This window comes from Penicillium rubens (genome assembly GCF_028828025.1).
Source record: "Penicillium rubens strain IBT 27055 chromosome Unknown utg000001l_segment0_segment0, whole genome shotgun sequence".
Classification (NCBI taxonomy): Eukaryota; Fungi; Ascomycota; class Eurotiomycetes; order Eurotiales; family Aspergillaceae; genus Penicillium; species Penicillium rubens.
In genome coordinates, this window is record NW_026890599.1 from 3450217 (window position 1) to 3473632 (window position 23416).

General features: G+C 50.1%; 11 protein-coding genes across 11 annotated transcripts; 4 read left to right on the forward strand and 7 right to left on the reverse strand.

Annotated features, from left to right (window-relative positions):
• Positions 1-2188: 2188 nt before the first annotated feature.
• N7525_001354 (SAP domain-containing protein) lies at positions 2189-3064 on the reverse strand (the record flags this gene model as incomplete). The annotated part of the gene is made up of 1 exon (XM_002557998.1): positions 2189-3064. One exon carries the CDS (start codon positions 3062-3064, stop codon positions 2189-2191), a length of 876 nt encoding a protein of 291 aa, XP_002558044.1.
• Positions 3065-3486: 422 nt separating this feature from the next.
• N7525_001355 (aminoglycoside phosphotransferase family protein) lies at positions 3487-3879 on the forward strand (the record flags this gene model as incomplete). The annotated part of the gene is made up of 1 exon (XM_061211860.1): positions 3487-3879. One exon carries the CDS (start codon positions 3487-3489, stop codon positions 3877-3879), a length of 393 nt encoding a protein of 130 aa, XP_061071086.1.
• A 762-nt stretch (positions 3880-4641) lies between these two features.
• N7525_001356 (uncharacterized protein) lies at positions 4642-5610 on the reverse strand (the record flags this gene model as incomplete). The annotated part of the gene is made up of 1 exon (XM_061211861.1): positions 4642-5610. The coding sequence occupies one exon, from the start codon at positions 5608-5610 to the stop codon at positions 4642-4644; it is 969 nt and encodes a 322-aa protein (XP_061071087.1).
• Positions 5611-6442: 832 nt separating this feature from the next.
• N7525_001357 (uncharacterized protein) lies at positions 6443-7153 on the reverse strand (the record flags this gene model as incomplete). Its single annotated transcript, XM_061211862.1, has 1 exon — positions 6443-7153. One exon carries the CDS (start codon positions 7151-7153, stop codon positions 6443-6445), a length of 711 nt encoding a protein of 236 aa, XP_061071088.1.
• Positions 7154-7738: 585 nt separating this feature from the next.
• N7525_001358 (uncharacterized protein) lies at positions 7739-8808 on the reverse strand (the record flags this gene model as incomplete). The annotated part of the gene is made up of 3 exons (XM_061211863.1): positions 7739-8434; positions 8553-8656; positions 8706-8808. The coding sequence occupies 3 exons, from the start codon at positions 8806-8808 to the stop codon at positions 7739-7741; spliced, it is 903 nt and encodes a 300-aa protein (XP_061071089.1).
• Positions 8809-10323: 1515 nt separating this feature from the next.
• N7525_001359 (NADH-quinone oxidoreductase subunit D) lies at positions 10324-11869 on the reverse strand (the record flags this gene model as incomplete). The annotated part of the gene is made up of 3 exons (XM_002557995.1): positions 10324-10361; positions 10417-11137; positions 11207-11869. 3 exons carry the CDS (start codon positions 11867-11869, stop codon positions 10324-10326), a joined length of 1422 nt encoding a protein of 473 aa, XP_002558041.1.
• A 419-nt stretch (positions 11870-12288) lies between these two features.
• N7525_001360 (DNA-directed RNA polymerase core subunit RPC40) lies at positions 12289-13536 on the forward strand (the record flags this gene model as incomplete). Its single annotated transcript, XM_002557994.2, has 3 exons — positions 12289-12333; positions 12384-12488; positions 12562-13536. The coding sequence occupies 3 exons, from the start codon at positions 12289-12291 to the stop codon at positions 13534-13536; spliced, it is 1125 nt and encodes a 374-aa protein (XP_002558040.2).
• A 261-nt stretch (positions 13537-13797) lies between these two features.
• On the reverse strand, positions 13798-15367 carry N7525_001361 (NEDD8-activating protein UBA3; the record flags this gene model as incomplete). The annotated part of the gene is made up of 6 exons (XM_061211864.1): positions 13798-14549; positions 14606-14902; positions 14952-15031; positions 15092-15097; positions 15147-15248; positions 15300-15367. The coding sequence occupies 6 exons, from the start codon at positions 15365-15367 to the stop codon at positions 13798-13800; spliced, it is 1305 nt and encodes a 434-aa protein (XP_061071090.1).
• Positions 15368-15686: 319 nt separating this feature from the next.
• On the forward strand, positions 15687-18982 carry N7525_001362 (telomere length regulation TEL2 family protein; the record flags this gene model as incomplete). Its single annotated transcript, XM_002557992.1, has 6 exons — positions 15687-16527; positions 16578-16928; positions 16984-17070; positions 17129-17669; positions 17719-18435; positions 18499-18982. The coding sequence occupies 6 exons, from the start codon at positions 15687-15689 to the stop codon at positions 18980-18982; spliced, it is 3021 nt and encodes a 1006-aa protein (XP_002558038.1).
• A 232-nt stretch (positions 18983-19214) lies between these two features.
• On the reverse strand, positions 19215-21539 carry N7525_001363 (Sec1 family protein; the record flags this gene model as incomplete). Its single annotated transcript, XM_002557991.1, has 4 exons — positions 19215-20705; positions 20762-20973; positions 21219-21414; positions 21462-21539. The coding sequence occupies 4 exons, from the start codon at positions 21537-21539 to the stop codon at positions 19215-19217; spliced, it is 1977 nt and encodes a 658-aa protein (XP_002558037.1).
• A 357-nt stretch (positions 21540-21896) lies between these two features.
• N7525_001364 (putative plasma membrane SNARE protein (Sec9)) lies at positions 21897-23233 on the forward strand (the record flags this gene model as incomplete). The annotated part of the gene is made up of 2 exons (XM_002557990.1): positions 21897-23111; positions 23174-23233. 2 exons carry the CDS (start codon positions 21897-21899, stop codon positions 23231-23233), a joined length of 1275 nt encoding a protein of 424 aa, XP_002558036.1.
• Positions 23234-23416: the final 183 nt, after the last annotated feature.

Below are 23416 nucleotides of genomic sequence, written 5' to 3' on the forward strand. Positions count from 1 at the left end.
TTATAAAAAAGAAAAAGTTCTTCTGAACTCACAGACGTCAGTAGAGAAAAGTCCAAAAAGTTCACTGTGGATCGAATAAACCTGCAGCTGCTTCGCCACCGTACGTGGCGTTGAATTTCAGTCTCCGTTGGCCACGTCAAAGATAAAATGCAAAATAAATAAATAAATTATACAGTCAAGGTCAAGATGAAAAAGATCGGAGACGAGGAATTTCCAAGATGCCAGAGATTTATGTGCGGACTGGGGTTGCCCCCTCTGATGTGGGGGAAAAATGCATTGAAACCACAATGTCGATGTAGAAAGAACATAGGGGATCTTATTGGCAAGAGAGCGATGTGACTACTGTGATAAGACGGGAAGAATTCAAGAACTGTAAAGACTTAGAACCTGTCAAAAGGACGCGAAAGTTGATGCTTCTGAAGCGCCCCCATCGCAAAGTCAAGGAATTCTACAAATAGTCAACTAACTAGTCAGGGCGATCCCCCAGTGGCCGGATCTGGACGACTGCGCGCACGAGAAAGCCCACATGGGGAGGTAAAAGGGTAAAAGCCGGTCCACTCGAGGGTTCTCCCTTAGCACGGACTTATTGTTGGCTACTTGGTTTAGACGGCATGGCCCTCGCGGCAAATAGCAACAACGTGACAGGACGATGGTATAGCCGGTGGCGTACCCGGGCTATCATTCATGTCTGGCTTGAGCGTTGAAAAGTTCCCCTACAATTTCTGACTCGTTCGCATGTCAGATCAGCCGATAGACTCAAGCTGAGTATCTGCAGGATTAGAACTGTACATATGTATAGCGCACAAACTCGTATTGGCAACCAGTCTGGTTATCGCGTCTCCCGCCTTTCGGACAGCCTTTCGGACAGCGCATTCGGAGACGCCGAACGACTCAACCCCAAATGGTGAAATGATCGACGCGAAAGTGATTTTCGTTTTTTCTTTTTTTTTTAGTTGCAACTCCAGTCTTTCCTGGTCATTCGGGGAATTTCCCAACGTGGTTTCAAGGGTTCATGCATATGCGTTTAGACTAAAGGGTGTCTTCTACCCTAAATTGCTTCATCTTTCCGACATAGTCGCATATTCACTACCGATCCATTGTGTTTGATATCGTATATTCTGAGACATAGTCCCTTGAAGAATTTCTCAACGGCCATAGATATCCATAGTTTGGTACTGAGGCCCGTCCCGGACCTTTCGGGGAACGTCTCAAGGTTCCAGGGATGAAAGTGAAGGAACTTTAAAGTTGAGTCTAATGTCTAGACTCGTAGGATTCCAACAGCCAGTAACTGTACGCAGAGGGCATTTCGTCTTTAGACTGGGGTGTTCGATACTCAAGCCGTGGAGTCTCGAGACTGCAGTGGAGCCCGCTAGTCACTGGGCTGTGATGGCCCTCTGGATAATCGAGCAATGAACAAGCCCTGGACGACAATCATATGTTAGCACGAAGCCACCGTCTAAAAAAAGCCAGCTGTAGGTTGTCATTCGCGGGGAGGCCGCTGACCTAAGTGGGGAGGGCGTTAATCCGGACAATTGGAGCAACGAATGACAATGAGAAATGCGTCTGGGGCGGCGTTGACCAGTGTATGTTGTATGTTGTGATTGTCATATTGTATGTACTCCATGCAAATGTATTCTCGGACTCTCATACTCCGTAGTAAAAGGAAGAGTTCGAGGTCCCACTATCACAAACTGGGCCGTACTCGCCTAGTGACTGGTCGTACTGGTCGACGCCTATCCTGCAGGAACAAGCGACTAATGCACTTTTCAGCTGACTTCGCACGCAGTCACCGGGGAATTTTTTCTGGGGGGCCGCGAGAAAACCTAAGATTGAGTTCTATCTGGGTATGTTGTAGGTCTGTGCTTGGACATGGGAAATGGAGAAGTTGAGAGATCTCCAGTTTCCTACTGTACACACCACCTGGCAACTGGGCATTATTCTACTCCCTTGGATTGCCTGCATCCTGTACATATGGATATACGGACAGGGCTATTTCCACTCTACAAATATGAATTCCATAGACTTATACATTTTCATTGACATTCACATATATTAAAACAAATCGAATGGAATGATTGACCCTGAAATTGCCCAGTAGCATATCAACACACAAACGCCCATGATGAAAGAACAAGAGATGAAACCGAAGCCAAAGTCATAGACCAGACAAACAAACTATTGGAAACATTCAAGCAGCAGCTGCGAACCGCTTCTTACGAGCCTCCATGGCCGCAACATCCTTCTCACTCCAATTCTTCTGGGCGCTGTTCCCTCCGGCATTAGGCTTCTTCACGCCAGCATTCGTCTTGTTCCCATCGCCGCGGTTGCGGTTTCCATCCCCACGCTGACGGTTGCGGTTGCGTCCATTATCGCGTCTCTTTCCTCCACGACCCCCCTGGTCGCGGTTGTCATTGCGTCTCTTACGGGAGCGCTCATCAGGAAGTGCCTGGTCAAGACGGCTTACACCAGCAGCCGAACCAGTCTCGTCTTCAGCACCAGTACCGAACCGCTTAGCGCGCTCCAGCTGCTTCGTAGCCTCCTTCAATGCTGTGTCGTCATCCTCAACAATACCGAACTTCTGCGCGCGGGCCTTGCGCTTCGCCAGTTCCGCCTCCAGATCGGTCTGGGGCAGTCCTCGCGTGTAATCAACGGCGGGCTTCTGTTCAGTCGCGGCTTCGGGTTGAGTGGTTGGTTCAACGATGGCGCCGGTCGCCTCGACCTTCAAGTCTTCGGTGGTGGCGGGGTTCTCGTCAAGCTGCTGGTTGGGGACAGCGACGGGGTTGGAAACTGCGCCCTGGCCCCCGGCAGCAATTGCAGCTGCACCGGTTTCTGTGGATGGCTCGATAATTGTCTCGGCGGGTTCGTCGTCCCAGTCAATGACGTCCTCGGGGGCGTCGGTCTTGGCTGCGGCAGGAGCTGCAGCAGGAGCGTTGGAGGGCTTGTTCTCGTCGTCTTCCTGGAGGCGCGATACCATGTCGGCCTTCTTTCCGGTGTGGGGGAGAGAGCGAGTCTTAAGGATCTCGACTAACTCGGCGTTGGTCTTCTTGCTGTAGTCGGTGGCCATTTTGCGATCGGAGATAGGTAGGCTGCAATTGGTGGAGATAGAGGGTAGGGGCAGAAGCGATTGTTATGATGGTCAGATGTTTGATATTCGAAGCAGACCAAATATCGTACTATGTGATAAACAAAGGAATGGCAGTTGAAGGAAAGACGCTCAGAGACGCGATCTCACCCAGTGGAGGTCCCCAGGTGCAATTACAACAATTACATAAGCAATTTAGAATGATACCATTGGCCACCCAGGCACCAGGCAACAAAGCCAGATCCACCTCTTTTTGAAGCTCCCCAGTTGATCGCCTTGTCGATTTCTCTTATATTCTTATGTTCTACAGCCTATTCCTTCGATTGAGGATATATACCAAGATCCACAAGGCAGCTAGGTGCGACCCTTTTGAAACCCTTGTTTGTTTGTTAAGGCCCACAGATATGGCAGAAAGACCTATTGACAATGAATGCACAGCTCGTGGCTGGTCCACTGAGAAACAGAAGCGGTGCCATTATTCTAGCCATATCAAACTCTTCTATGGGGCCAGCCAGCGAGGTGTATGGGCTATTAGTTCGGATGTGATCTTGAAAGACCGTCCAAATGGGCCTCCTAAAACTGAAGTCAAAACAATGGAATACCTCGCGCATCACACAGTAATCCCGGTTCCAACAGTTTTGCGTGAATGGGTTGACAATGAAAACCGGTATATGGTTCTTATGGAACGAATGAAAGGTCAAACTCTTGAAGCTGCTTGGCCTACACTTTCTGAAACTGAGAAAGAGACCGTCGCTGACCAGGTGGCTGAAGCCGTGAAGCAACTGTGGTTTTTTTGAGTCAGCGTCTATGCAAGATATAAACCAAGGCCCGGTCTATTCAGGGTGGTTATTTGGAAATCCTAAGAAGCCTTTTGGACCCTTCAGCTCTGAATCTGAATTGTGGGATGGGCTACATCACTGGTTTCATCAACCACCTACCAAGGTGTTCCAGAACGTGCGTTGGAAGCCTTCAGGAAGCGCTTACCTAAATGTCGTCTTTATGTCCTCACACAATGGGATCTAAACGTGGGGAACATTATGGTTGAAAGCGGCAGACTTGCTGGAATACTTGACTGGGAATATGCGGGGTACTTTCCTATCTGGTGGGAATATGTTGCGCTTCACATTGGGCTGTCTGAGGTGGATGCGGAGTGGAAGAAGCTGGTTCGACAACGTATTGAACCTCATGTTGATGGCAAACAGTTTTGGTTTGATTTGTACTCGCTACGTAACTATCCGAATGTAGACGAGGACGGCCAGGAACTCTTGAGGGAATTATCCTCTGGTAACTAATTGAAATTTCTAGCGGACGGTCAAGCGACGGCTCGCTGTGCAAAGTTACGGGTGGAAAGGCGGCCGTTTCTGGCGCCAGAGGCTGGCATTTTCGGCGTCGTTTTCACAGGTCCCTTATTCAAGTTGTAAATTTGTCGACACTCAGCCAACCCTCACTTCTCTATCACTTCCCCATCAGATCTCCCTGATCACCCCATCAACCCTTGTAATGCCACTCCACGATGGATCCATGCTCTCCCTGGTGCAATCAAGTCATTCGAATATGCTTCACTCTCCCTTCCGCTCGAGTTGCCGCAAGAATCGCTCTTTGGTCCCCTGCAGTTGACTCAGGATACGCTGTCTGTTCCGCCATCCCAAGGAGGGTCGTAGCAGCCTGTCAGAGTTGAGATAGAGATGCTGCCAATCCAGAGCATCTTCTGGCGGGGACTGGACATTGTCTAGACAGTTATCATCAACGAATCGACGTCTCCAGTAACTGTCCGGGATCATTGGATGCCAATGCGGAAACACGGAAAGCAGATTTTGGATGTCCTTGTGATGTCCCAAATAATCCGCAATGTTCAAGATAAGTTCGGTTGGGAGAAACACATTCCTGGGTCTGAAAGTACCCTGGGATCGTCGGGACATTGTGTGGGTGGGTATTGAAGGTTGCCACGTTGGCTCAGAACCCTTCTCCCTCTTCTTCGTGTACTTTGCTGCAAACCTGGCGATTACCTTGTCAACGTAGGAGTCGTTCAGTGGATCCGCACCGCGAAAGTCACGCGGCATATGGCTCAGGTCCTCATCACCCATGCCACGATACGATGTAGGGGTTAGGCGGAATTTCCCTGGCAAACCGACACCCAGCTTGAGCAGTTCTGCCACAGGGTAAATTCGGCTTGGACTAGACACAGGCCTCGTGGGCATCCATGGCTGACACATTGCGCGCACGAAGATATCCATATTCTTTTTGATCAACTCAACGTCGAGAATTCGAGTCATGAGGCGCCAGCATCGCTCGTGCATAGGAAGTGTCAGAAGTTGTGCAAGCACCGAGAAAAATTTCGGAGTGGGCAAGGCGTGCTGAATAGGGCCTTGGTAATTCCATAGAACCATTTGATTATCATCCTGTGGGAGGCATATTGTTTGACCTGGTCGAAGCTCGCCAACACCAGAGAGATGGAATGGGCCTTCTGGGCCGAAATTGTCGAAAGGGTTTAAATACACTGTGACCACGCCCAAGGCTAGAACAAACATCATCTAATCAGGGCGTCAAAAAGAACACTTACGAACTCGAAACGTGCAAGACCATGTCCACCTCCCGTCGAAGTGTATCTCATCCAGATCTGTCGGTCTTCCCTCGATCCATCGATCATGCAGTGAGAAAAGGCGTATGCCTTTTGGTGCATCACCACGTATGATCTCGGAAACACCAGTCGAAAAGATATAAATACTTTCGCCGCATAGGTTGCAGGCGGGGAATGCATTCAAAAGCAGGCGTCCTCGCCTTCCCGAGTGGGACATGCTTGCAGGCGGATACAAGAGTATGCAGTTGGTGCTGGAGAGACACAAAGCTGCATCCGCAGTGTAGAAATGTGATAGGCAAAATGGAAGTGAGATGAAGATGGGAGATAGATTAGAGAGATGAGAGTGAGGGAGAGAGGGAGAGAGGGAGAGAGGTCGATAGATATAAGCATGTCACCTGCAAATGCCTGGGGCAGTGACGTTGAATGTTTTGGCTGCTTCAGATGGATTTTAGCAAACAAGTACGCGGTTTTTCGTCTTTTCTCTCTTTTGTTTTAAGGCTTTGGTGTAGTCGAGCCCTCTGGCGTGGACAGTCCCACCGAAGACATACATTTTTGGGTAACTATTAGAAGCATCAAGTCTTTGTAAGACTACGAACATAGATAGCTTCGCAGTTTGGATGTCGTAATGGGCAATTCGTAATAAATTAAGTATTACAAAGTACTGAATGCAACGACCTAGATATCTCGTAGCATGATTTGAGATTTTGTGTTTGAAGGATAGCCTATTCTAACATTGATCGTCGTGGAATTGGGTCCTCAACATGGCTCTCGTCAACTCATTTCTACTGTTCATCCTTCTTGAAAAATGGTCCTCGCCGGAAAGAAAGTCTTCCAATCCGCCTGTAGTTACCATCTCCTTTGTCAAGGCTCATCTTGAACTCCACTCCATCCACCATAAATTCGCTGAAGCAGTCCAAGTAGGCATCTGTCCATTCCATCCAGCCCTCCAATCGCTGCCTCGTCGCAAGATTGCTGGTGTACCGCTCGGCTTTCTTGTCTGGTTGCGTCACCCATTCAAACAACTTCAAGTTTGGGACAGTCATGGCCCAGAAAGGGATATCGGGTTGGTTCAGTTCCCCGCGAAAACATGGGCCTGGATCGATGACGACCATGAATCGGATCCGCTGGATATTTCGTTTGCTGAAGGTTTTCTTGAGTGTAGCTTCTGCTCGTTTGCTCAGGTAGACTTCGAACAAGTTCTCGCCATAAAGGATGTTCAGGCATTCGTCGCTCATTTGCTTTGAAACATGTAAGACGTTAGTCCAGCGAGGCCTGGTGTTGAGGAACCGGTCCTCTTCGGGCGGACCACGCGTAGAAACCAGAGGCTCGACCCCGTAGGGCCGGTACATCGCGCTTGACACTTTGATGGCGCATTTCCGGGGGATGCAGAAGCCAAATATCTTCAAGCGTATCTCGGCAGGTAAGGTGAAGAGTAGTGGTGTCACAGGAGCTGGAGTTGGTCGTTCAGACTGGTGGTCTCGTGGACTCTCCATTGATGCTGGACTTGCAAGGCGAGATCCCATCACTTCCTATGTCTCGGTCAAGTGATGACTAGATATCTTCGTATTCCGGGTCGGTGGAGAGTGTCTCCTCAACAGGATCAAAACCGTGATCGATCTCAAGATAGACCGATGACTGGGCACGGTGCAGAGGGAGATATTGAAAGATACGGTCAAAATAGTGAGATAGCAACAAGTTGATAGGTTCCATAGAAGATAGGAGGGATGGTAGGGGCCCCCGTCGGCGGCTGGGCCAAGTTGAAGATACCTAGGTAGCTTGGATGCTGAGGTGAGTGATAGGCAGGAAGAAGAGTCTCGGCGACTGAATTGTCAAAAGGCCTTGCGTTTACTCTGATGAAAAAAACGGAAGTTCCATTCACATCCTGACGATCTTGGGTAAGCGCCGTGCGGTGGCCCAAGGCTCCGATGTCCAGAGGCTATGACAAAATATTGAACGTTCTCTTTGGTAATATTCATCTACAAATCTAGCCATATAGGTACATATTGTTATGTGTAGTTACACAAGCGGGAGAAGTGAAATATTCAATCATTCATGGTGCCCAGCACCGAAGGACTAACTTAGAGTACGATTTTCTGTGTGCCTGTCTTCTCTTTGAGATCCCTATATAGCCGCTTGTGCTGTTCCAAAAGAATCAGCGTAGCCATAGTCTGAGGCCCCAGGCGAACAAAACCGGGCGTCCACCCTCGAAAGACCCATCTTATTCCCTCTGTAGTTGTAAGATCCTTCATAACATGCAATATTCCTTGCTTGGTTGACGACCCCATTAACTGAGTCTTGATCACATCAATCGGACTGCACAGTGTTGTAGCAACCAGTGCAGCCAAGAAGGAGGCCGATAAATGCAAACCAGGATGATCATCACGAATCCCAGTGGTTGCCACCATCAGATCCCTAAAACTATCATATGAAGCAAGCTGGCAGCTGGTCATCATACCGCAGCGGAAAGCATTCGGCCACAATCCCTGTCCAAAGGTCTTCCATCCCTCTTGACGTTTGATCTTTCTCCACGCATCGAAGATGTGCCGGTAATTGCGACGAAGATGGGCAGGCAGTGAACCGTCATTCTGCATGCGGATGTTGCCTATATCTGAGGAGTTGCCGAAGATTGCACCCGTAAATCCGGATATTCCTGCCAATAACCCAAGAACTGGTGGGGAGGTGGGAATGTTGTTCGCTTTGGTTTGTTCTTTTAGTGTCTCATAGAGGCCGATGCGGACTGAGCCATATGTTACTGCCGAATGAGTGAGTATCGCCTGGATTGATGGAAGAGATGGAACAGTTAGGTGGACTGACACTGTCTCATGAAACCTGCCGAAAGCTTCAGAATATGAGTATTTCGTCATGATTACCCTTGTTCTTTATTAGACCTACTCCATTATAAAGCGCAAGCACGCCCTCTCCCTGAACAATTCGAATGCAGTTCTGAAGTGTTCCAGCTTTCACACCACCCTGCTCCATTTGCATTCTGACCTTAACTATGACTGATCAGAATTGTTTTGGAAGATTGGGAACGGCCGGGCTTACTCAGGTCCAAAGGGTGAGAAACAAGGACCGCCATGCATGATGCGGAGCCGCCGAACCACTTGGGATAAAGGATTGATTGAGAGCTGTCTATTGACTTGCCCATTTTGAGTATTTTGGAATAAATTTCATTTCATTTCTGAGGTCATCTAGAACTGTTGAATCTTTTTGTATCTTGCGGAGTGGCATATAGCCGATTTGGAGACCATCACAAAGCCGGCCCTGGTGCGGGGGTTACCGAATTGATGATGAACTAGGTTATTGTGACTGCAAATGCTCAAGTTAGAATACGTACCGTAATGGCTTTATGTACGATATGGATTAGGGATGTTGTGCTGTGCCTGTTGAGCTAGCAAATGGGAAATGTGTGAATACCCACTGTTTCTCGTTATCAATCAGCGCTGGGTTCACTACATGTTCATTTCTAACAGTGGGCATTCCAAGGTTCTAATAGTAACCAACGGATAACGGTTGGGGTGGTAGGAGCTTATATGAGCTGGAGAAGATGCGACCCTGACCCTTGGGATACCGAATGCCTAGCTAGCACGCTTCTGTTGGTCGCCTGGTTCAAGTTGCCTAGGAAACCGTCCATAACCTTAAAAGAGCTGACAAAACACACAACAGTGGAAAACTTCACATTAACAACTCACGAGACCATAAAGCGAATCACTTGATAGATACGGACGTAGATTCTGAACAGCCATCTTCTCCAAGCGCCCGGACAAGCCGAACAGTTGATGAAAAGGGGTTCGCGTCGATCGGGGGTAGTGTAAGCCCAATGACACTGTGCAACGAGGCATGCGCAAGCACAGGGGCCAAGTCGCGGGGTCCAAAAATAGGAATAATCAAAGTGTTTCCTGGACGGAAACTTTCAGAGATTAAACTGAAAAGAACAGATACTACACTTGATCTAAGCCAATAGGCAAAGAGAGCTGGAGAAGAAAGAAAAGAAGAGGAAGTTCGGGGGGCAGGAGGACTTACTTATACCCTGAGGGCGGTGTGATTTTGCCACCTACATTGACAAACGTGGCAAACAACAAAGCGGTCAGGGGAATATCAGGTTGCTTTCCAAAGGATCTTGTCTTCAAACAGTGGCAACAGGTGGTATTATCTGCTGGGAATGCGATAATAAGAATGGCTACCCGTGGATATCTCGGGTTATTTCCTTGGGTAACCTGTGGGCCAATGTAGATCTGGTCTTCTATGTAGTATATAGATTATGCAAAGGTACCTTGTACTATATAAATCAGGCTTGAAGTCATGCTAGTTAGATGCATGGAATATCCCTACATTGAAAATGAGACAGCTCACGGAAGAAGAATCAGATGTTCACTATACACAGGGCTTGGTTGAAGCAGTAGAGGTAGAAAAAAAAACAGGCACACAAAGGAGAATGACAAGACATAATAGCACAACGCCATGGGAAGAAAACATGGAGAATTTGGTACGCCCTAGCCAGGATCGAAAGTTCCAGGGTTTATACATCTCAAGGAAAATAGGTGGTTCCTCTTGTCTGATTTTGCCCCCAGCACAGGCGAATCTAACCATCTAAGAGGGCGCCATGGGAAGGTTTTCTTCGGGTTTGGTTTTTCTTTTTTTATTATTGCGTGGCCAATATCATTTACCGATCAACCTCACCGAACACAAGATCCATAGTACCTAGAGATTCAATGTTAGAAGCTAGGATTGAAGAAGACGGGGAACAAAGACTTACCGATAATTGCGACAGCATCAGCAAGCAGGTGACCACGAGACACCTGATCAAAGCCACCCAAGTGGGCGAAACCAGGAGCACGGATCTTGCAGCGGTATGGGCGCTCACTGCCATCACTGACCAGGAAGACACCCATCTCACCCTTGGGGGCCTCGATGGCTGAGTAGGTCTCACCGGGGGGCACGGAGTAACCCTTAGTGAAGAGAAGGAAGTGGTGAATAAGAGCCTCCATGTTCTCCTTCATGGCGGCACGAGGAGGAGGGGAGATCTTGTAGTCCTCCACGCGGACCGGACCGGCGGGCATCTTGTTCAGACACTGGTGGATGATACGGAGGGACTGACGGAACTCCTCCATGCGGCAAAGGTAACGGTCGTAGCAGTCACCGTTGACACCGACCGGGACGTCGAACTCAACCTGGTCATAGGCATCGTACGGCTGCGACTTGCGGATATCGTAGGGAACACCCGAGCCACGGAGCATGACACCAGTGAAACTCATGTTGAGCGCATCGGTGGCGTTAACAACACCGACACCCTGGGTTCTGGCCTTCCAGATACGGTTATCTGTGAGCAGCTCCTCGGTCTCGTCAATGCGGTCACCGAACTGAGTGGCCCACTGGTAGATGTCGTCCAAAAGACCAATGGGGATATCCTGCGAGACACCACCGGGGCGAACGTAGGCTGCGTGGAGACGGGCACCGGAGACACGCTCGTAGAATTCCTAAAGCACCCGAAGTGTCAGTAAATAAAACCTAGCCGCAATAGCTTTTTGCAGCGCTCAATTACTCACCATAAGCTTCTCACGCTCCTCGAAGCCCCACAGGAAAGGAGTCAGAGCACCGACATCCATTGCGTGGGAGAGGACGGACATGAGGTGGTTCAGGACTCGGGTCATCTCGCCGAACAAGGTCCGGATCCACTTGGCACGGTCAGGGATCTCGACGTTCAAGAGCTTCTCAACAGCCAAGGAGAAACACTGCTCGTTCGTCATCATGGAGACGTAGTCCAATCGGTCAAAGTAAGGCAAAGCCTGCATGTAGGTCTTGTACTCAATCAACTTCTCGGTACCACGGTGAAGCAAACCGACGTGGGGATCGGAGCGAACAATCTCTTCGCCATTGAGTTCTAGAATCAATCGGAGCACACCGTGAGCAGCGGGGTGCTGAGGACCAAAGTTGACAGTGTAGTGACGAATCTTGCGGTCGATCCCTTCGGCCTCGGATTCAAGACCAGCAGCCTCGGGGTCCTCGGGAACACCCTTGTTGGCGAGGGAGGTGAAGGTCGGGTCGGTCGGCACAAGTCGTGTGGCCTGGTAGCTAGCAGCCTCTGCCTGACGGCGAGGAACAGAGGTGGCTATCGAGCGGGAACGAGGAATGGATGTGTTGAGAGAGGAGGGGCGGAGGCAGAGCCTTTTGGGCGCATTGCCCGCTAGGCGGGCGAAAGAAGCGGCCATGGAGGATGGGGAATTGGAGGTCCAAGAGGGAAAAGAGGGGAGATGATCCTCAATCCGGGCGCATTCAATGGGTGGATATGGCTCGCTACGGATAGGGAACTCGCTGAAGGTCTCAAGTTGGGAGTCGCATTTTGGCCGGTCACGTGAAAAGCTGCCGGGTCATCAGCCGTGCGCTGGTTGGCCTGAAGGGGTCACTATACTGTGTGGCTGATGGCTCCACGCTAGCCTTTCTTTGGTTTAGCGTAGTGCTTCCTCACATAATTTTCCATTTCTGGATTATGTAATGAACTATTTCCTGTGCAGAATAAAGCCCCCTTTGCTGCCTCAGGCAAACTGGAAAATTGCTTCGAGAAATCTCTCTTATCGGCGATCGCGGATTTTACCATCAACCTTCACCAGACCCTATACAGTTGCTCACCATGGCGCCTCTTGTTCCCTCGCAGGAGGAGCTGCAGCGCCGCCGTGTATGTCTCTAGTAATGACTCCATGCAGCTCAGAATACTAATCGTCCTAGATCATCGGCATCAATGCGGAGACCGTTACCAATATCCCCTCTACCGATTTTCCTGGCCATTGGCCCGGAGAGTCGCATGGGTGGGCACTGGACGAATTCAAGAATGTATGTATTGGAATACTACCAGGAAGGTATACTCTGCTGGATTCAATCAATTCTGACCATTTACGTCCAACAGAAATTCCAGGTCGAATTCCACCGCAATGAGCGGTTCGAGGCTTCTTTTTCACTGATCGGTCTGGACGCCGCAGTCGCCAATGCTTTCCGTCGTATCCTTATGGCTGAGATCCCCACCATCGCCATTGAAGACTGCTTCATTCACAACAACACTTCCGTCATTCAAGACGAAGTGCTCGCATCACGACTGGGCCTGATCCCCCTCAAGGGTTCTATCGAGGGAATCAACTGGATGCACTGGTTCAAGAAGGCGTCTGAAGACGGAAGCGAGGAGGAAGATGGTCCTTGCGACTTCAACACCATTGTGCTCCATCTTGACGTGGAATGCTACAAGAACGAGTACGCAGACAAGGACGAGCAGGACCCCCGCAAGCTGTACACCAATGCCCATGTTTACGCCAAGGACCTCATGTACATGCCCGTTGGCCGTCAGGAACAGTACTTCGTCGGCGACGGTGCTATTGCACCTGTCAACCCCGACATTCTGATTGCCAAGCTCCGTCCTGGCCAGAAGATTGAGATGGAACTCCACTGCCAGAAGGGTATCGGTGCCGATCACGCCAAGTTTTCACCCGTCGCTACCGCTTCATACCGTCTCTTGCCTGATATTAAGATCGAACGTCCCATCATTGGCGACGATGCGAAGAAGTTTGCCAAGTGCTTCCCCAAGGGTGTGATTGGCCTTGAGCCCGTCACCTCTGAAGAGGCCGCGCAGCCTGGAAGTGGATACGAAGGCCACGCTGGCGAGCAGAAGGCCGTCGTGAAGGATGCGTTCAATGATACTGTCAGCAGAGAGTGTCTGCGTCACGAGGAGTTCCAGGGTAAGGTCAAGCTAGGACGTGTGCGCGATCACTTCATCTTCAATGTGGAGAGTACCGGTCAATTTGAGAGTGACATGCTCTTCTTGGAGGCTGTCAAGGTTATGAAGCTGAAGTGCAACCGGTGGAAGAGAGGTTTGACCGATCTGATGGGTTGATCAAAGGGTATTTTCTCTGCTATACCTTATTATATGCATTCTTTGGCGTTGGATTTTTTTGGCCGCCTTTGCGCTGTACATTTACGAAAAGTCGATCAGGGCTTCACCTCATGAGGCTGGAGTCTGGATGTGTTAATTGTCTTGGAAAAGAGCCCAACAGTTATCCTTTGAATTCTACACAGTTAACTAAGGCTAATCATTCCGGTCATAAGCTATCTAATTTCTCGTAATTTTCGCGTTTAAAGGCAAAACAGGTTGCCTTTATTTGAAGTGAAGACGGAAGCGGAATGTGGTGGTGTAGGCTGGGTCGCTGACAGCGACTTCCTCGCCATCCTCGATCAAGTCTGCCAACTTCTTTCCCAAGTGAGGTCGGCTCATCTCCTCTAGCTGAGGTGGAAAACGCTGGTAGAGAGTCTTCTCTTCAGTCCGCATGCTAGGCTTCTTTAATTGAGCCTCCGCCCTTTCCCCGAGGCTGTCAATGAACTCGCCCAGGGTCATATTGGGATCCACGTTCATCTTGCGGGCAAGTTCTCCGCACACGGGGCAGTCGGGCTTCTTCTCCGCCTCGAAAGTGTACGTGTACACCCCTTCCTCGCCAGCATACATCATGTAGTTGGCTAGGAATGGATTGCAGCTAGTGGCGATCTTCAGCACTTCTGAAGTTGTGGAGGCCGCAATGACGGCGTTCGTTGATGCGATAGCCGGTATGATATTTTTGACCACACCCTGAGTCATCTGGAAGGTAACGCCATGGATATGGAATTGCTGGGCACGTTCGTAAGCGGCATTGTATATCCACGATATGTGTTCCATGTTGTCATTGTCAAAGGTGTCATCTTTTCGCTTCTCTTGCCATGCGATCTGGTGCGCCCATTCAATGCAGTGTTGAGGCTGACGCGGGATGGTGGCAATTGTGCAGAGAGGGACAGCTGGACGAGGTGCGTGCATATCCAGTTGACACTCAATGCAGGATGAGATAGAGGGTAGAATGACACGGGCTTGGCCCTTGAAACCTGTTTGATATATCAGCAACATGCTCTTGAGTGTGTCTGGTGATACAAGTAGATACCTTCAGTTCCACCATCAACAAGTGGCTTCAGGCTCAAGGGGTCATCTTCATCCACCATTGAGATCAAAGTGGAATTGATCCAGCGCCGAGCTTCGATACTGTCCAAGCCACAGACGACAATATTAAACTGCATATAGTAATCCTCATCTTTATCCTGGATTTTGCCGACATAGGGTGTGATATTCACCCCCTTCACTCGCTTTTGCACAAAAGCAGCAGCGACTTCAGCTTTGGGCTTTCCGATATCTGCCTGGCGGAAGAGGAATTGTCGATTGAGATTTGATATGTCAATGGTGTCTATCGACTGTGAGCTTCTGGCCTTGGCATTATGAGTTGAAAAACATACCCATGTCGATGACGTGAATATCTTTGAATCCTGACAGCGCCAGGTTCTTTAAAATCTCGCATCCTAGTCCACCAGCTCCGCTATATTTCAGTTAGTCCTTCATCTTGGTAGAATACCACAACTTTGCGAGGTTGACCAACATCACCCTAAGATTCATATTAGCAAAAGTACTCTCTCCGAAGTGAATCAACTTACAGGATTTTGGAATGTTCCAGGGCATTGATAGGCTCGGGGCCAGGGTTCCAGTCGTCATCTGTAAAAGGACCACGTTTACTTAGGACGTTGTAGAGGTGCTTCCTGGGTAGGGTATTAGAGCAGATCAGAGGTCTCAAGGATCATTCAACGCACCATCGACCTTGTTGATCCACGTAAATTCGAGATTCTGGGGCACCTGGAGTTTCCGAATCCACGTCCATCTTGATAGAATCCTGTTACAGGCAACTGGTGAGAGTAAATAGGCGCAGTATCAAGTCGCGCTACACAGGTAAACACTCGTTGCGGTAGATGGCAGACAGAGTGAACTTGATGAGAGTGGTATCAGGTGCAGATCCAGTTCAGCTTTTGATCGGATCACCAAAGTACTCAAGTCCAGTGTAGTGAAGAGGATGAGTTGACAACATCACCTGCGCGTGGGCTGTTTCGGGGTGACTATGGCTGACTAATCTCAGGCCCGCCTACTGTAATCTTCACCTCAGGCACAACCTCTCTTTCCCCGAAGTGAGATTCAAGTCGAAAATGGAGGACCTCCTGACGGCAGTGAAAACTGTCAAGCGAGATTCAGATGCCCTTGTTACACCTGCTGTCGAGTCTCAGCGTGCTGGTCCGCCAGTAAGAAACGACTTCGATCCTGAACATCTATCATCACGTCACATTATAGATCTACTCAAAAGCAGACCCGATCGTGAACAGCTGTCTGCCATTTTGGCAGCCCTTGATCCCTTCAGCAAATCCAAAACTCCAAAGGACTTCGACCTCCGGATTGCAAGTCCCATCACAGCCCAGATTCTCCAACTATTAGTCAGCACTACGATTCCAGATCATTGGCGATCGCTGGGTGCGAAAGACAGCAAAGGGAAAGACGCCAAAGCTCGAGCAGCATTATTGAGATGCCTTAGCAGCGTCGCGGGTCTCGGTTCCTTGGTGGCTCAGCTGCGATCTCTAATCAATGCAGCCCGCGTTTCTGCCCAGCAAGCCCAAGGTTCAAGCAGCCAACTTGGTATACGGGATATATTGGCTGTGCTTTCTGCTTTGCTAGAGCCGAAAGACTTTTTGTTCCGTCTTTCTACGGATATTTCGGTCATCTATGACAACAAGACTCGACAGCAAGTTACGTGGAGAGAGCTTGTGTCGCTCGTTGCTGCCGGCAAGATTTTATCGACAGCAGCCGAGGCTCTTACGGTTTTTGATGAGTCAAAATCAGTATCTTCAATCTCCTGGATTGGAAATGGTTCCCAATATGCATCATGGCTTGGGTGCAATATTTCTCATATGGCGGCAGGACTAGCCCCAAATAACGAAAGCGACTGGGCCTCAGTTGCTTTGTTGACAGGGCGAGCCTTAAGCCTTGGATATACAGGTGAATATACAGCGATGGCTTTAATTGAGACCCAGGCTAACATTACACAGATCAGGTTGTCAAGGAAATCTACTCGGGTCTCCTTCTTTCGCAGTCTTTGCCGACACACTTCGGAATCTTATTAGATCACCTCAGGCGAACGGAGCAGCTTGCATTTGTAGAGGCAGTCTTCCGCAACATACAACGAAAACACTTTTTAAATGATTTGTCGGATACAGTGGGCCAGTCAATCACCCTTTCAGAGCCCATTAAAGGAGTGGCAGGTTTGATTTCTGTCATGATCTCTTCTCGGCCAGAGCTGGAAAGCCAGATCGTGGAATGGCTCTCAAAATCGCAAGGTGGCTCGATAAACACGTTGGGACTACGTCGTGCACTATTAGCCACTCTCAGTAACCGCAGTAGTAAGTTCGCGTTGCCGAAGGGAATACAGACAATGAAACTAAGGACCTCCAACAGGTGTGTTGAAATCACTACTCATACGCAGCCTTGAGCAATTCGGAGACAAGTTCTCTATCAAACATGTCCCAAGCGTGGTTCAGAATGGTTTGTCGACAGTCCACAGTCCTCTGTTCCCAAAATATTAGCCTCTGACATTAAATAGCAACCGCGCAGGTGATTCTGCTTGCCGCTGGCCACCTCTTTCGGCTAGATCAAGCGCAAGTGAAAGATGTAGGCCGGTCAGGAGCTTATCTCAACGCAGTTTCCAATCGACTCGCTGCGTCCTCTAACAGAGCGCGACTTCTTGGCATGATCATTGGGACAGGAATATCTGAACTCATTGAGGAACCAGACAAAGTGCTGAGATTTGACCTAGAGGATATGCGAAGCGAGGAAGCCCTTTGGTATTTGGGGTTAACAAAGGTCCGAGATGAGGTCGGTTCGCCTGAATCCATCAAATCATTGCAAGAGGCATTGCCAGGAAAACCAAAACTTGCACGTTCCAAGCCAGTACAAAAGCCGAAAGCACAATTCTCCCGCCACCATACAAGCAAGATTGTTGCTATTGAAGAAGTCGACGATGGCGACGAAGATGAAGACGAAGAAGATGATGATCTTATTCCGTATGAAAAGCCGGACGACGACGCATACGATTCTGATGACGATCCCACGTTGATCCAACGGAATAAGCCGACTGCGCCTGTGTAAGTGCTGATTTTGCCTGCTGGTATCTACCTCACTAACAAATGTAAGATACATCCGTGATCTGATCCCATCTCTTCGAGACACCGAGAATGTCGAGCGCCATCATCTGGCCATCACCACTGCCCCATCCTTAATTCGACGGAAGATAGGGTTCGGAACTGAACTTGCCGAGCAGATCGAGGAGCTAGCTCTGACTATCGTGGGTCTTCAGAATGACAACAATCATCCGTCATTCCATGAATCCCGCCTACAAAGCATGATTGCATTAATTGTGTCCGAGCCCTTGAAGATGGGCCGCTGGTTTACTGCCGTCTACTTCGATGGGGACCTTTCTCAAGTCCAAAGATCCGCTGTTCTTACAGCCCTGGGTCTGAGTGCTCGCGAGATAGCTGGGAATGGAGAAGACGATGCCAAAGCACTGCGTCTCCCAACTACTGGCGATACCTCGTTCCCATCCAAACGGCTCTCGCCTGCCCTAGAGGCGATGTACTCAGGAGCAAATGAGTCTCCCATCGCAACCCTCACCCGGGAAATGTCTCGTACATCCTTGGAACCGCTTGCAGCCAACGCGGCGGATACGATTACTGGCCCCAACGCGCTCAAAGTGCGCACCTTCTCATCGCGCATGGAAGTCGAGAAGAAGCGCCAGCAGCGGGACACCCAGCGCCAAAACTCCACAATTAAGGACGTGCACAAGGTGCTTGCCGAGGGTTTCTTCTTCCCATTGCAGGGAAGATTTGAGATAATGATGCTGCAGTTCTCGTCGTATGTCTTTGAATCCCATGTCATTCCAATCAATTCCAATCAATTTGACTAACATCGCCCTAGGTCATCCACACCCTCATACAACCCATTCTTCATCCCTCATCTCCTAACCCTCTTCCTCCAAACCCTCTCCCTCATCCTCTCCACAACAGGTCCCCACACCCCCTTCCTCCCACGCCTCACCCATGAAACTCTCTCCCTCCTCCTACCTCTACACACGGCCTCGACATCCAGCGAGCCAACCGTCACTACTGCACTCCTATCTCTCTTCCTCGCTGTAGTGGATCTTAATATTGCGTCTGGCTCGAATGGCGAGCAGCGTCTTGTCACCGAGTACGCTACGCAGGTGATCGAGTTGCGCGAGTGGGCATCCCAGGTCTTTGACCGGACGCCGCCTTCAGCTGCGCGTGTTGATCCAAGGTCAGCGGTTACTGACCCGCAGGAACAGATACGTACTCTTGCTGCTGGTGTTATGGTGCGACTCGGGGAGGTGATAGAGCGGTATCAGGGTCGGTTGATGGGCGTTCATTCTGGATTTAACTATTAGATGAATGCTTGAGGTATATCCATCGGTTGGCCAGGTTCAACTAGAATCGAAGCAGATGACGGATTTATGTGAACATTATTGACAAACTCCGTGCCGAAAGAGTCAAACGGTCATCGGTGGACCTTGATCTTTACATTAGAAAGAAGAATGTAGAGCGCGTTGCTCCCTTTCTTCCGAAAATGACATACATATGTAGCTATCATTACGATCACTGAGGTGTAGATTAACCCATTTACTCCGCCTTGGCAAAGCTACCCTTCTCGATAGCCGCCTCCATCATCCGATCACCACTAATGATACTCGTGGTGCAGATAATAATCTTCCTCCGTGGAGCCTCTTGCGCAGCAATGAAGCGCAACGCGGCGATCTCCGTAAAGGTGATACCCCCCAAGAAAAAGACATATACGGCCTTTGTAGCAGAGTTACCGCTCAGCGTCTGACGAGCCCGCACAGCCTTATCATCACCCTTCTGGACGATGCTGAAAGTCGCACCGCGAGCACTCTTGACGACGTCTTCGAAGCCAAGCCAGCCAGGCGACGTTGTATTAGCGGTGTTCAACGAGGCGGCCGGCGTACCTCCCTTGATCAACGATACCATATAAGACTTTTGTAACACGCATTGAACCAGGCGGACGCTGAGGGGCGCGAAGCCACTGTACACGTAGGAAATATCATTCGGATCTTTCTCGCTGACCTCCTCGATGACAAGACGGAGGTTCTTGCGGAGGTACCCGTAATTCGTCTTTGATCCTGCTTGCGCGCCGGACGTAGGGAGGAGCATCGTCGTAGCTGAGGATCTAGGCTGGAGAAGTTCCATTTTCTCTAACGCCCAGAATGTGAGGAGGTGCTGGTGTCCGTATGCTTGGATGACTTGTTTCTTAAAACTCTCTAGGTCGCGGGGGCGGAGACCACCGGACATGCAGGACTCCAGGCACAGGAGCCGTAGCACAGTCTTTAGTGGGACGTCTCGAGCTATAAGCTCTTCGATTGTCTCGTGCTGGTATGTGGAGTCCGCACCGGCTGCGTTATTCTGCTGGACTTCTAAAGTTTTGCGAAAGGTTTCGGAGCGCGTGAGTCGCATTATTTCCTCTGCGAGGTTGGTATGGGTTCGAAGACTTTGGTGCTCGAGCTGGTAGGTTGGTAATCGGTTGACAAACTCTCGAAGCTCGCCTGTCGTTTTAGCTGTGTGGCGACTCTCATACTCATTTTCTAAACGGCGTGCCACCTTATTCAGGATATCGCCCACGATTGCAAAGTTTGCATCACGCAGTTGGCTGAACAACTGATCCGAGGCGTCCAGCTGTATCTTTCTTTTCAGCCCCTGCTTAGCTTGCTGCGGTGCCTTGGATGATTCTTGGAGCTGTGGCGTGGGAGCAGGGCCGACAATGCTCGTATCAACGTCTGCTTGGTTGTTCTTTATACCGACATATTCATCAATTAAGCCTTCATAGGTGAGCTGTGTGAGAAGGGCCGTCCCGAAGTCCACGTCACGGTCTATGATGATCAAGTTCTCTACACTCGCACTTGGCAACAGCCCTCGCGCAGATGGATCAGCCAATCCAGAGCTCTCCTCTGCATCGAGTTCTTTTCTCATGCGCAACAGCAGATCTGCCAGGCGCCGGGCATTGTCGCCTTTCCCGACGATGCGTGGGAAATATCCATGACGCTGTTGGACACCCATGAGAGCCTTGGCGGCATGGAAGATGCATCCGGGATCTTTGTGCTGGATAGTAAGGTCAGAAGATGCCTCATTCAAACGTTAGCAATCTATCGACTCACCAAGTATAAGTCTCCAAACGAGTCATCCAGTTCTAGTGACAAGATATCTTGTTCTAGAGGCATAAAATGAAGAGGAAGCTCAGCGATATTCACGTCGCCAGTGATTCCCGCTTCCTCCAAGACCGCATTGCTTACAAGCGTGCGTCTTGGAGCGAAGAAGATGAAGAACTCATGTTCAACGTTCGCATTATTCTGCAGGCGTTTGATTTGTTCTAAGATAGAATGTCAGCTCATCCTGATGGCACTCAATCAGAGATAGCAGGAAAGGGCCCTAATGAAACGAGCTTGTAAAAATGTTGTTAAGATAGATATCGATATAGGGAACGTTCTCCAGATTACATAGAGTAGAAAAGCCTCTGCGTAATCTAATGATGGCCCATCATGGACCCAAATGAAGAGGTCCAATCTATACCAGCCTAACAAGCCGAAAGGAGGCAAAAAAAAGACAATGTCATACCTGCCACAATTCGAACGTGGCGAGCTTTCTCGCCACGAACAAGGAATACGACATTGCGTTGTGATGAGTCGATGTTTGCATTTTCTAGCAAGAAGACCCGGTCCACACCATACTCTTGGAGCACTGAGAACTTGACGAATAGGCCCACTGGGCCGGCCAGTTCCTGGCTTATGACGAGGTTCTTCTTACCCCGGGCCTGGATAATAGTTAGCGCAGATCAGAGCAACATGGATTCATACGCACGCCTTCCAGTAAAGTCAAAAGATCCCTCCGCGCCTTATCCCTAAAATAGTCCGCATCAGACCTCAATAAAGGAGCCATTTCATCCAGGCAGCAGAGGAAATGTGGCCAAAAATAAACAGAAACGTTGAAGTGCCACTGCGCCCGCATTGGGTTAGCACTGCCACTGCTGATGTAACGATGTAACTTTGGTATTTGTATGGTTATCAATGCACCACTCCCAATAAACATAGTGGGTAACTTTGGTATGCCCCTCGTATTTATATTACCACCAGGCGGCGATCTCGAACATCTAGCTCCCCTGAAGGCGTCTCACATTAATTCTTTCGCTTGTCTCAGTTCATTCTCTTCCTCCTTTCTTTCTTGTACTCCCATTTACCCTTGATCATTTTAACTTCGTTCCACGGATCTTTACAACCATACAGTGCCCCCGACATCATGGGTCTTTTCAAGAAATCCGATGGCGATGATGACTCGAGCCGTCGAGCACTCTTTGGCTCGCGGAAGAAGGACAAGAGCCCACCAACCCCCTCAAACCCTTACGCCAAGCCAATTCCGGTAGACCCATACACCAAAGCCAAGATTGGTGCAGGTGTTGCCCCCTTACCTGCCGACCACCCAGCCGCCAACGGCGGCTCCGGGTCGCAGAGCCCCCACAACATCCCCTCCGACAATAAGTACTCCGCCAACAGATACGGAAACCAAGGCGGCTACGGAAGTGATCGATTCGGCGGATCCGGTGCAGGCGCCGGCTCCTCGGCCTCGGGCTCCAGGTATGGCAGTGGTGGCTACGGAGGTTTGGGGGGCAGCGATCCCAATGACCCCGCGGCTGCAGATTCCGCCCGCAACGAGCTATTTGGTGGCGCCAACAAGAACAAGAATCGGTCACCGGACAACTCGGCCGGTTTGCCACCACCGTACTCCGAGGGTCAAAATGGTCAAGGACAGAACAACTACGGTGGCGGCAGCAACGAATACAGCATGGCAACCTACCAGGATCGACAACTGACAGCCGAAGAAGAGGAGGAGGAGGAAGTTCAAGCGACGAAGAATGAGATGCGCTTCGTGAAGCAGGGTGATGTGGCATCGACACGGAATGCGCTCCGAGCTGCTGCGCAGGCTGAAGAAACCGGTCGTGCTACTCTGGCTCGACTGGGTGCGCAGGGCGAGTCGGTCCACGATACGGAGAAGAGTTTGGACATGACGACCATTGAAGGCCGTATCGCGGAGGACAAGGCGAAGGAACTTAAGGCCCTCAACAAGAGCATGTTCGCCGTGCACGTATCGAACCCGTTCACAGCCTCGCGACGCCGGCGCGACCGCGATGAGAAGATCCTCAATACACACCGCGAGGATCGTGATGTCCGCGAGGGCACACGGTCCGAGGCTCACGCGACTAATCAGCGCATGGACCGGGTGTTCCGTGATATTGATCGCGATGCGGCGAAACAGAGCAAGGGTAAGAAGGCCAGCGTCACCGAGCGTGCCAAGTACCAATTCGAGGCGGATAGCGAAGATGAGACCATGGAAGACGAGATCGAGCAGAATTTGGATCTGCTCAGTGGTGCTACTGGTCGGTTGAACGGCCTGGCCTTGGCCACTGGAAAGGAGCTAGACGAGCAGAACAGACATCTGGAGCGCATCATGGGCAAGGTGAGTCTTTGCAATGTCTCCAATCTAGTGTTCGTACGGGAGATGGGACTAACTGGCTATAGAGCGACTCTGTCGACGATCAGATTGCCATGAACCGGGCCAAGCTGGACCGGATTCGTTAGGTACCATGGTTAAAGGCAAATGGGGCTGCGGTATGCCTGGTGCTGTCGAGCTCAGTAATTTTCTGCGTGCGTTCTGTCCATTGGGCATGGATCACACATTGGCGTTGGGGCTGGTTCTGCATTGTTTGCTAGTCATATCAGACGGCGACTAGAATATAGTTGAACATCAAGTAACATAATTTC